General features: G+C 43.1%; 2 protein-coding genes across 2 annotated transcripts in view; one reads left to right on the forward strand and one right to left on the reverse strand.

The window, feature by feature from the left end:
• Positions 1-4,929: 4,929 nt before the first annotated feature.
• On the forward strand, positions 4,930-6,776 carry LOC308114269 (ADP-ribosylation factor 1-like 2). Its single transcript, XM_080471006.1, has 4 exons — positions 4,930-5,301; positions 5,382-5,492; positions 5,566-5,690; positions 6,467-6,776. The coding sequence occupies exons 1-4, from the start codon at positions 5,166-5,168 to the stop codon at positions 6,623-6,625; spliced, it is 531 nt and encodes a 176-aa protein (XP_080327132.1). The 5' UTR covers positions 4,930-5,165; the 3' UTR covers positions 6,626-6,776.
• A 2,058-nt stretch (positions 6,777-8,834) lies between these two features.
• The window catches only part of esyt2a (extended synaptotagmin-like protein 2a), a 44,478-nt gene continuing 40,415 nt past the window's right edge, over positions 8,835-12,897 (reverse strand). The window contains 3 exon segments of the mRNA XM_080476363.1: positions 8,835-10,911; positions 11,735-11,784; positions 12,445-12,550. Coding sequence (XP_080332489.1) covers positions 10,869-10,911; positions 11,735-11,784; positions 12,445-12,550 — 199 coding nt within the window. The 3' untranslated portion in view covers positions 8,835-10,868.

Here is a 12,897-nt window from a genome sequence, read left to right on the forward strand (position 1 = left end):
CTCGTATTTGACTCTATAAAGCGTCTTTGACTGAAACAGCCTCGGGTGCAGAATCCAACGTTTGCGTACGAACTCGGGGCGGAGCGCTAAATGTTATGTAAATCCCCTTAACGACCTTTTCAGGCGGCCGACAATCAGCATACAAAAGTGACTGGCAGGCGACAAAACTGCACATTTATCCTTTTGCCCCAGCGTGTCTCTCTCTGTGGCGCCCCCTACTGTGAGAGGCGTGGGGTCCGGTGCCCAGTGGCGGCGGCTGCCAGCGCAGGAAGCCAGCGCAGGAAGCCAGCGCCGACCCTCATGGCAGCGAATCAGGTCGCTGGGAGAATGTCGGGTTTGTTTGCTGCCTTGCACCTCCTTTGGGAATCTGCCCGACCGATAATCCAGTACATGAGACGCAGAGGGAGGCATCCCACGGCTGTCCACCCCGTTCAGCTCCACTCACACCCCAACCGGCCTCTTTGTACCCCCCCACCCCCGCCATGCCCCAACCACCCCCCCCCCCCCCCCCCCCCCCACACACACCCCCCCCCGCATGCTGGACGCCCCGGGGGCAATTGACAATCTGCAGCTATTATCACCTTCATCACACTGAGCACAACAAGTTATTTAAACTCACACACATCATATGCACACACACACACACACACACACACACACACACACACACACACACACACACACACACACACACACACACACACACACACAGCGTTCCCAAGCCCCTGGGCTCAGAGGGGAGTCGGCCTCCAGCTGAGAACGTTTCCAGTGAAAAGCTCGCTCGCTGTTCGGCCTCCCGGCAGATTCACATATTTTCATTTGAGCCACGCGAGGCGAAACACTTAGAGACACAGTAACAGAAGAAAACAAACAAATAAACAGACACTAATTATATCAGTGTTCCTTCACACGACTCAAAAAGGAGGAAGTGTGTTCTCGTCATCGAGGCCTCTCACTGAATCTGTTTGCCTCCTGCAGAGTCTGTGTGATCCGGTGACGATGATTCTGATGAAGACTGGCAATGAAACATATTGAGCATAAAAGACATCAGATCCATAATAGAGATAAACCAGCATTAGACCAGTGGAGACTAGTATCAGACAGCAGAGAGCATCTACCAGGGCAGAACTTAAAGACCTGCAAAGAGACCAGCATGAGACCAAAATATACCAGTAGAAAACAGAACAAGACCAACATGAACAGGCAACAGCCAACATTAGACCAATATAAACCAGTATCAGACCATCATAAACCAGTATCAGACTAATATAAACCAGTATCATACCAATATAAACCAGTATCAGACTAATATAAACCAGTATCAGACCATCATAAACCAGTATCAGACCATCATAAACCAGTATCAGACCATCATAAACCAGTATCAGACTAATATAAACCAGTATCAGACCATCATAAACCAGTATCAGACCATCATAAACCAGTATCAGACTAATATAAACCAGTATCAGACCATCATAAACCAGTATCAGACTAATATAAACCAGTATCAGACCATCATAAACCAGTATCAGACCAATATAAACCAGTATCAGACTAATATAAACCAGTATAAGACCAATATAAACCAGTATAAGACCAATATAAACCAGTATCAGACTAATATAAACCAGTATAAGACCAATATAAACCAGTATCAGACCAATATAAACCAGTATCAGACCAATATAAACCAGTATAAGACCAATATAAACCAGTATCAGACCAATATAAACCAGTATCAGACTAATATAAACCAGTATCAGACCAATATAAACCAGTATAAGACCAATATAAACCAGTATAAGACCAATATAAACCAGTATCAGACTAATATAAACCAGTATCAGACTAATATAAACCAGTATCAGACCAATATAAACCAGTATCAGACTAATATAAACCAGTATAAACCAATATCAGACTAATATAAACCAGTATCAGACTAATATAAACCAGTATCAGACCAATATAAACCAGTATAAACCAGTATCAGACTAATATAAACCAGTATCAGACCAATATAAACCAGTATAAACCAGTATCAGACTAATATAAACCAGTATCAGACCAACATTACATCAGTAGAAACAGAACAATCTAACATTCGTCTATGAAAAGTGAAAACTTACGTTGTGTTTTGGGTCCGTTTCCATGACAACGGTGCTGGGAGCACCACGTAGCTGATTGTCCACATTCATGGAGACAAACTGATGTCGTGTTATATTGAGTGTCGGTGAGACTCAGACTTCAGCGGATCAGTTTCCACATGTGAGCGACGTCAGGTTTCTACCTGTTTTTATTCCCTTCGGTAGATTTGGCCCAAAGTTCCACAACTCAACGCTGTGATCATCACTAGTGCCAGAGTAATGAAGTTACTGTAATAGTTACTGGTTGTGTGTTTCCCAGATCAAGATCAGAGTGTGTTGTTTGTGCACCGTGAGCTTTTTTTTTTCCTCTGTGAGCATTAATTACTAACGTGCGTCAGATTCTTAATGCTAAATGACAGCACAGCTTTGGAGCTTTGAGTCAAACGGGGGACTGTGATTGGCTGCCGGCAGGAAACTCCTTCACACACTTTAAAAACTCTGCGCTTCCTGTGAAGATGTGCTGAAAGCCGTCGCTCAGGCATTCAGCCGCTTTAAACCACAAATTACGGCTGCAGACGGAGGAGCATTATGAGGCTTCGCTGTGTGGTCCTCCCGCTGCACCCCCCCCTCCTGGTGCCCCCCCTGCTGGGGGGAGCCGGCATAGTTTGACCCGGGTTAAAATTCAACCAGAGCCACAATGAGAGGCTGCTTCATGACCCGCTCACACACCCAAACAGCTCGACTGGTTCACAGCCTGAACTCCACACGCCACTACAGGTTTCGTTATCAAGTAAAATCTAATGTCATAATGTGGAAATCACCCAGAAGTACCCAGAAAGAAGATTTACTCTTTTTTATTATTCTATTTTGTTAAATGCAACAATTATAACTGTAAAGTTAGGTGCTGATTTTAATTCATTTTAAATCTTTTGTTGTTCACGAGACAAAAGCTGTGAAAATTATACCAGAACAAACATGAAGTCTATGATAAAATGTGATAATAAACTGAGACACGGGCAGAAATGAGACCAAAGAATAGTCCTGTGCAGAGTAATGCTATTTGACAATTCAATAAAATCAAATTAACTTAATTCAAAACGAATTTAAAATTAAATTATTTAGTAAAATTAAATTAAATTAAATTAAATTAAATTCAATTCAATTCAATTCAATTCAATTCAATTCAATTCAATTCAATTCAATTCAATTCAATTTAATTTAATTTAATTAAAGTAGTAAGGGACTAGTCAAAGTAAAATACTCTATGAAGAAAGACAAAGAAATTAGATAAAATAAAATCAAACTCAGCTTCTCAGTCTGAGTTCATCCTGGACCAAATTACACTTTCTGGAAACACTGGACCTGGTCCTGGTCCTGGTCCTGGTCCTGGTCCTGGTCCTGGTCCTGGTCCTGGTCCTGGTCCTGGACCTGGTCCTGGTCCTGGTCCTGGTCCTGCTCAACGTGGCCATGGTAACTAGTAGTTCAGCACATGCTCAGTAGAGCCAATCAGAACAAAGTTTCCTCTGTGGTGTCACGACTCCCAGTCCATGTTCTCCTGGACTTTTATTTTGACAGTCACCATGATAACAATACAACTTGGTGGTTTTATTTTGACAGTCACCATAATTACAATCCAACTTGGTGGTTTTATTTTGACAGTCACCATAATAACAATCCAACTTGGTGGTTTTATTTTGACAGTCACAGTAATGGTGGTCTGTCCACTAGAATGTCTGTGTTCTCCTGTTTAAGGATGGAAAGAGAGAGATTCTACCCAAACATTTACTTTAGAATCAGAGAGGCGGTTCTCCTTCCGTCTCTGTGGACCGCCTCCTGTGACCACTTCCTGTTTTACACTCTCCGCCAATCACAATGGACTCTGTTCTTGATGCAGCCTCACGTTTGCAGTCACTTCCTTGTTTACACATCAACAGGCTGTCGTCTGAGTATCAGTGAAATCACATGGTACAAAATGGAGGGAAAAATACATGATCAGCAAAACTTTAGTCTGTAACAGTGAAGCTAAGATGGCCGACTCCAAAGAATTCAAGTTAAAATAATCTGACAGTAACTAACAAACTACAGTAACTAACAAACTACTGTAGCTATCAAACTACTCTAGCTAACAAACTACTGTAATTAACAAACTATTGTAACTAACAAACTACTGTAGCTAACAAACTACTCTAGCTAACAAACTACTGTAATTAACAAACTATTGTAACTAACAAACTACTGTAACTAACAAACTACTGTAGCTAACAGACTATAGTAGCTATCAAACTACTGTAACTAACAAACTACTGAAGCTAACTAACTACTGTAGCATCAAACTACTCTAGCTAACAAACTACTGTAGATAAATAGCTTCTGTAGCTAACTAACTATAGCAGCTATCAAATGTCTCTAGCTAACAAACCACTGTAGATAACAAACTACTGTAACTATCAAACTACTGTAGCTAACAAACTACTGCAGCTAACAAACTACTGTAACTATCAAACTACTGTAGCTAACAGACTATAGTAGCTAACAAACTACTGTAACTATCAAACTACTGTAGCTAACAGACTATAGTAGCTATCAAACTACTGTAACTAACAAACTACTGAAGCTAACTAACTACTGTAGCTATCAAACTTCTCTAGCTAACAAACCACTGTAGATAACAAACTACTGTAACTATCAAACTACTGTAGCTAACAAACTACTGCAGCTAACAAAGAGCTAAAGCTAACAAACTACTGCAGCTAACCAAGCGGCAGCTGAATCAGCTTCTGTTCAGGAGACCAAGCCGCTCCACGAGGCGTGCCCTCCGTCTGGTATTTCAGGTTTCTGTGACTCATCTGTCAGATGGATTCGTAATCGTCTTACTGGGCGACACCCTCTGTGTGTGTGTGTGTGTGTGTGTGTGTGTGTTTGTGTGTGTGTGTGTGTGTGTGTGTGTGTGTGTGTGTGTGTGTGTGTGTGTGTGTGTGTGTGTGTGTGTGTGTGTGTGTGTGTGTGTGTGTGTGTGTGTACACTCGGGTCACACGGCAGTCTGTGTGCTCGCCGGCTCCACCGTCTGTCGCCGTCATGGGGAATTTCTTCCAGAGGCTGTTTGGGAACAAGGAGATGAGGATCCTCATGGTGGGTCTGGACGCCGCTGGAAAGACCACCATCCTCTACAAACTCAAGCTGGGCGAGATCGTCACGACCATTCCCACCATCGGTGAGTCCACTCAGAGTCCCACAGCTGAAGTTCCTTCTCACGGGTGAGAGTGTTTTATTGATCAGTGCCTCCGTCCTCAGGGTTTAACGTGGAGACTGTGGAGTACAAGAACATCTCCTTCACCGTGTGGGACGTCGGCGGCCAGGACAAGATCCGCCCGCTGTGGCGCCATTACTTCCAGAACACGCAGGGTACGTCTGACCCGACGCGAGATGCCGTTTCCCCCCCCAGAACCTTCCCCCTGAACAGCTCGGTGCGTTTCAGGTCTGATCTTCGTGGTGGACAGTAACGACCGTGAGCGAATCCACGAGGCTCGAGAGGAGCTGATGAGGATGTTGGCAGAGGACGAGCTGCGAGACGCCGCGTTGTTAGTGTTCGCCAACAAACAGGTCGGTCTGGAAAGACTCGAGTGTGTGTGTGTGTGTGTGTGTGTGTGTGTGTGTGTGTGTGTGTGTGTGTGTGTGTGTGTGTGTGTGTGTGTGTGTGTGTGTGTGTGTTAGTGAGTTCTGGTCTTTCTACCCCTTGTGGGGTCCACAGCCTGAACTTTGACTCACAGTCTGAGAACCTGGTGAATTATAGAAAACAGTCTCCTGCTGAGACTGCTGGACCCCCAGAGGTGACCCCCGGTACTACAGAAATTTTTATTCCATTTGTGTGTGTGGGTGTGTGTGTGTGTGTGTGTGTGTGTGTGTGTGTCGCACCTGTCTGCCCCCAGGCTAAAACAGGATGCAGCTTGTATTGTAGTGATGGTTAGAGGTTGGTAATGTTTAGTTGGTTAGAGGAGGTTAGTTACTGTTAGAGGAGGTGTGGTAGTTAGTTGGTGATGTTCATGATATCTAGATTCATCCAGGCTGAAACAGGATGCGGCTTCTCACTGTAGTGAAATAAAGTCAAATCAATTTTTTATTTTTTTTTCATTTCAACATTCGATTCTCAATGAAACAGTCTGTTGGTGAAGCTGCATTCTGATTGGTTCTGCAGTTTCTATTTTACTTGATGTCACTTTCAGTTTCTTCAACCGATGCTGTTGATTTCCTGTCGTTTCTTTGTTTTCCTCAGTAAAGAAGCTCAGTTTCAGCGGGAGCGCCACAGCTTCCCTCCTGCTCTTCATCACACCAAACCTTTGTCTGCTCATGGTCACAGAGTTCCCTCCGTGTGTTCACAGGATCTTCCAAATGCCATGATGGCGTCGGAGCTGACGGACAAGATGGACCTTCACACCATGAGGAGCAGGAGCTGGTACATCCAGGCAGCCTGCGCCACCACTGGGGAAGGTCTGTATGAAGGTCTGGACTGGCTGTCCAGTGTTCTGAAGACCCGCTGACATGGACACCGACCAGCAGCTGATTCTGCCCCGGGAGCTGCTCCGGCTCTTTCACATGTCAAACCTGCAGGACAGTCGATTCTGTGAAAATGATGGAGGAGCATTTGTTCTGATTTTGTGTAAATAAATGTGCTAATCTGGACATTTTAAACCCTGCGATGGTGGTTCTTGTTATCGCTGGCTGGCATAGAATACCATGGAGAATCATCTGTTGTGGTTTGGTAAGCTCGGTAGTCTTGAGGCCCGTCATAGTTAAAATACTGAAAACAAGAACATTCCCTCACTTTACATCTCTTGTTGCACACTTGAGTCTGCGCTGATCCCTGGAGCTTCTCTACACCACTGCATCCAGCGCAGGAGACGGTCCCTCTTCTTTTCTGCTCTGGCCGTCTGTTGAAGACTTAATCCACACAAGCACAGAGATTCATCTTTACAGAATTAGCAGTTTGGACCGAACCAGTATAATTCTGCTCGGCCTTGAATGTTTTTTAAAAACTGATATTTTACTGAGAAGTGATAAAAATGATTAATAACGAACGTTAAACATCAGATATTGACGTGTGGCCACTTTATTTAAAACGTATTGATGATGTTTGAACCCAGAACTCTGCAGTGTGAAAACCTTTGACTGGATTTATGAGACTGAAGCGGGTTCACAGACGACGGTGTCGGTTGGCGGAAATGTCGATAGACAATGAATTCCTGGGTGTTTTCAGGCGGTTTTTTATACGTTGGTTATTAGAAGAGTCCAGATAAGACGGTTTACTTACGCCCTGCCTCACAGTGTGCGGTGGTGGTCCGGAGCGGCATTCCAGCGCCTTGATTAGGCTGCCATGGTTTGAGCAACCGAGCCTGTAAAAGGTGCCTGGAGGGGGCAGGAGGGGGCAGGAGGGGCAGGAGGGGCAGGAGGGGCAGGAGGGGCAGCCCAGGCTTTGTGTCGCTTCCTCTCCTGCTGCTTGGTCAGCTTGATGTGTGTGTGGCGGCAGTGACGCTGCTCAGACAGATAAAAAGCCCAGTCTGCTTCTTGAGCTCCTCTTTCTGAATGTCTTGCTCTTTCCCACCCTGATGGGGGGGCATCAGGGTGGGAAAGAGCTATCCCCCTCCAGATTCCACCCCCCCCCAGGTTACACCTATTTCAGAAGAAACCTGACAGGAGCCCGACCGGGAGCCCTGAGGAGCCCCTTCAGGGACCAGGAGATTATCAGGAGGTTCATTGATAAGACAGAGCTCAGACATGTTATATACTACTCCAGATTAAAGTAATGTGATTAAAAACAGATCTTATGAGTTATTTGCTGGTTTAGAGAAATTAAAACCTTTTTATCACGATGAGTTATAACTAGTCTGTATGATATAGTAACTTCCTTTGCTGAGGTGAAGACGAGTGTAGACGAGTGACATACTGATTTGGATGAATAAAGTATATAAAGTATATATATTTTGGACTGTGTGAAGAACCCAGAGCACTTGGAGAGTCATTCCTCATTTATTCCGTTTAAATTCCTGCAATTGCTTTTTGACACAATTTAAAAAACACGAACTTATTAACTTCACATTTTACAAATATCTGCGCCTTTCATCAGCAGCCCTCCAAAGATTTCTCTTTAGTCTTGTACTATTGTTGTACTTTTAATTTAAGTGTTTTTTTTTTTTAATATCAGTAGGATCGGTTTCTTATAGATTTGCGTATCATCTTCATTGCAATGGAAGTTAATGGCGTTTTCCACAATAATATTCCTTACAGTAATTATCTGTAACTTAGCACTTTGAAATTGACAAATGTAAAGTGCAATAGAAATCCATCCATCCATCCATCTCCTCCCTCTTATCCGTTCCCGGGTGGTGGGGGTGTCAGTCTGAGCACCGTCACCCTCATCACATTGCACCATTAAGAACCTTCCTGCAGGTGGAGAGCCCACAGGAAGGTGGAGAGCCCACAGGAAGGTGGAGAGCCCACAGGAAGGTGCGTCTCATGCTCACAAGCCGGGGACTGCAATAGAAATAAAATGCATAATTATTAAAAAGTATAGGTCCTGATACAGAACCCTGCGGAACTCCCCGTTTCACTTTAATGTAAATTTAATATGATAAATATAATCTGCTCAGCATTATTAATCCACATGACAAAACTGAGTCTCAGTAAAAAAAAAAAAGATTTAAGGTAAAGAAGTGTACAATGTGGAAAAGAAGAAATCAGAGTACACAAGGATCCATGCTGCTATAGCCAGCTAAAGCTCTTTATTCGGGTAAAAGACATTTAGGAGACATTTCTTGTGTTTATTTCCCGTTATGGGTCGGGTCACTCTTTAAGGCACCAGATAAATTAAGAAGACGGAGAAGCGGCGGCCATCTTTCCGAGGACTCGTCCGTCCCCGTTTCAGACTCCAGCACTGACACTCATCGTTTCTTACCAAACAAAAGAACGAGCAGGAAAACACAAAGTAAAAAAACATCCAAAGACATAAAACGCAGTTTGCACACATATTGAATATGTAAAATACTTTCTTTAAGCCTGATATGAACATAAAAATTGTCTACACGTCACTAAGCTGCCGCTCTTTGGCTGCGCTCAATAAATGTGTTTAATCTGAATGTTTAAAGCCAAGAGCGATGCCTCATGTGTCTCTGGTGCGAATCCTTTCTGAACACCCTGCAAAGCCAAAGCAGGGTTTAACATGACACGTATGTACAGAAAACTCAACAGGAACACAGATTAAAGCTGTTTTGTGTTTAAAAAACAAATAAAGCCTTCAGGACAAGTTAAGACCAAAGTTGATTCCAAAATGTTTAAATTCAGACGACAACAATAAATCACTGACATTAAAGTCAAAACATCAGAAAACAAGAGAATTGAAAGAAAAAAGCGACTTTGTGTAGAATTATGTGCCAATAAATCACCAATCAGGGGTTTTCAGCTGTTTGTACGTGACTCATGTAACAGCAGTAAATACTGGATTAGACTGCGACGACACAGAAATGTTCATTATACCGAGCCGTCCCTCACGCTTGTCCTTAAACGATTGAATCTGAATCTGGGAGATTTTATAGGTGAACGGGAAAGTGTTGACTGAGCTTGAAAATGGAAAGAATCGTGACATTTTATTTTAAATAATAAATATTAATTTAATGTTAGAAAGCCTGATGTTTTATTGACTCATAAGAGAAAGGAATGATTGTCGGTGTAGTTCCCTATATGGCCACCAGGTGGGATCTTGACAACATATTGAATAGTGATCTTTATCAGTGCTTTTAAGTGGATTTTCGTAACTTCCAACAGGTTTTGTTGAGTCGGGAATCCATGTGAGGAACAAACTTCTCACCCTCACTTTTACCAGGAGAATCATGGCAAATAAATAAAATAATATGAAGTCCAAATGTGGCTAAATTGAACTGACGTCACCCGTCAAAAGTATTTTGTGGATTTTTATCTTAGCTCGCTTAGTTTATAACATAACTTCAACTTGGAGTTTTGTACGTAATTAATGGAAATAAGGTGTAACATGTTGAATAGTGAGATTTACAAGTGCATTTATGTGGATTTTTGTAAGTTTCAACAGGTTTTGCAAAGTCGGATACACAAGAATGATGAAATAAAGTAATACATTGATTTTTGAATATTAGATGGCATGCCCTGGTTCCCCTGGTAGGGCCTCAGGTTCCGACTCCGCCCCGGGTAAGAGGAACCCATGTTCGATTCCTGGTTGTCTGACATTGAAAAGCAGCCAGTTCAGCCAATTCAACTGGGAAATACACACTTTCAACACTTTCGTGATGAACTGACCGTCCGGCTCCATCGCCTGTAAAAAATTAACCAGTTTGGTTGCAGGCGGTGGAGACGGGCGCCGGCAGAAGGTCACGTCGGGGCCGATTCACGTGTTTCAGCAGAAAGTTTGACTTTACTTGTTACTGCATGATCCCTGGCGCACACGCATGCACGCACGCACGCACACATGCACGCACACACACTGTACTCTTACTTCCAGCATTATTTACATTGGATCTTCCCGGAAACGCTCCACCATGACTAAAAGAGGAAACGTGGAGCCCGGGTCATGTGACTTCTCCTGGCCCGCTGCCGTGAGCCCGTCACTTCTTAAAGGGGAAGTTTGGATGCGACTGATGCGGTTGAATGTGTCGGGAAGCTGCGTCTCTCTGCTTCAGAGGCCATGATGATAAAAACAGGTCTGGATGTGGGCGGGAGCGCGGCCATGGCGACGCCAACGTCGGCGAGGACGACGCTTCCTCACAGCTGAGGCTTCGCCATGCCGTCCTCGCTCAGCTCGTACCTGCAGACCAGAGGACACAGTCACACAGAATGTCCACGATCTCCCGTTGTTAATGGTCGGTGTGTGTGATTTCATTACAAAAACAAACAACAGCACCCACTAGTGGCCCGATATGAAAATCACACCATTGTAAGCGTTTCAGAAAGTTGTCTTGTAAACACAAAACGCTTTTGAAATAAACTGCAAAAAAAAACCTGCTGATTTAAAGGATTGTAATATTTTGTTTTTGTCTGTGTGTATTTATCATTTATTGGTTTGTATATATGGATGTATTTTACCAACGTTTTGCAAAAACTATGAAACTGAATTGCATGAAATCTTCAGGGATGATTTGTCATCATCCGAGGATCAACCCATTAGATTTTAGGACGTTAACTACAAACCGTTTCTGAATAAATCCCAAAAAACTATGAAAAACGGTCCCATATAACGTGGATGACAGAGGCTCCTCATGGAGGAGATCAAAGGAGATCAGCGTCTGTTGCCATGGAGACGCTCCCTGCTCAGTGTTTCACAGTGATGTAGCTACCTGACAGGCTAGTTAGCATCGATATGCGCTAACGGCTAACATGTCAGCGATGCTAACTCGGTTCTGCAAACAAATGTGACGTTGGTGAAACTCTGCGCTCTACCGAGTGTAGCTCTAGTTTCTCAAGTCAAATAGAAATACTCTTCCTGGACTCTTTGTACAGATTCTTTAATTATCACTGCCTAAACTTGAGGAGAAATATTTGTAATTCTCACATAATTCATGGAAAAGTATCAGTAATTCTGACAATTCAGCTTCAGTTTGAAACAATAAATGTGAGTGTTAAAGACTGACCACTGCTTCCAGCCCCTGGAAATGTCCTCATGAGTCAAATCCACCAAAACCTGAAGAGACGACAAAACAAACAAACATTCAGCAAGTTTGAAACAAGAGATTCACAAACTACTACAACAAATCTATGAATGGAAACGTCATCATATTAACATCGGTCAAGAATGAAGTAGCATCAATGTACCAAGTACCGTATTATCCAGACTACAAGTCACATGTCATTAAATGTGAACAAGAAAAAAAAAAAAAAAAACACGAATAAGTCTTTTCTCCAAGTCGTTCACGAGTTTCTCACTGAACTCGTTCTGATGCACATTTTGTTTTTTAACTTTAAATTCTGGACATTTTTCTTTTTGGTGACATTTCAGTGAAATACGGTAATCGTGGAGGTTTTTCTGTAGCATGATTATGTTGTCCTGCAGTGATATCTAGTGGTCACAGATGGTATCTACGGGTCTATTTTGACATATAAGTTGCATGAAGCAAAACAACTACAAAGATGTGATTTCTATTCCAATTATGATCGAACTTTTCTTGTTCTTGTCCCAACTTTTTGTTTAAATGTGTCTCAGCTCTCAAAATCAGTTTTCCTTGAAATCTTAAATCGTCTCAGTTTGAACATTTGAATCATGTTTTTTAGCAGCTGGAATCTTCGTTCTGACACATCAAACACGAACAGTCGTTATAATGACGACAGCGCGCCGAGCGAGCACCTTTCCCAGAAGCCCCTTGTGCTTCGACAGCAACCCGCCGCCGTTCTTCACCGCCACGTCCAGAGTGCGTCTGTGAAGCTCCACCAGCGAAACGCTGAACTCGAACCTGAGGGAGAACATGAAGGATTCAGCTGAAGGAGAACATGAAGACTTCAGCTGAAGGAGAACATGAAGGAGAACATGAAGACTTCAGCTGAAGGAGAACATGAAGGATTCAGCTGAAGGAGAACATGAAGGATTCAGCTGAAGGAGAACATGAAGGATTCAGCTGAAGGAGAACATGAAGGAGAACATGAAGGAGAACATGAAGGAGAACATGAAGACTTCAGCTGAAGGAGAACATGAAGGATTCAGATGAAGGAGAACATGAAGGATTCAGATGAAGGAGAACATGAAGACTTCAGATGAAGGAGAACATGAAGGATTCAGATGAAGGAGAACATGAAGACTTCA

This window comes from Lipophrys pholis, assembly GCF_963383615.2.
Source record: "Lipophrys pholis genome assembly, chromosome: 1".
Lineage (NCBI taxonomy): Eukaryota > Metazoa > Chordata > Actinopteri > Blenniiformes > Blenniidae > Lipophrys > Lipophrys pholis.

Excerpts from the sequence above, each read along its gene's own strand:
- LOC308114269 (XM_080471006.1), top strand. The coding sequence starts at position 5,166 with ATGGGGAATTTCTTCCAGAGGCTGTTTGGGAACAAGGAGATGAGGATC. Across the intron at positions 5,493-5,565 it reads TTACTTCCAGAACACGCAGG|GTCTGATCTTCGTGGTGGAC; the intron begins GTACGTCTGACC and ends GGTGCGTTTCAG. Across the intron at positions 5,691-6,466 it reads TAGTGTTCGCCAACAAACAG|GATCTTCCAAATGCCATGAT; the intron begins GTCGGTCTGGAA and ends GTGTGTTCACAG.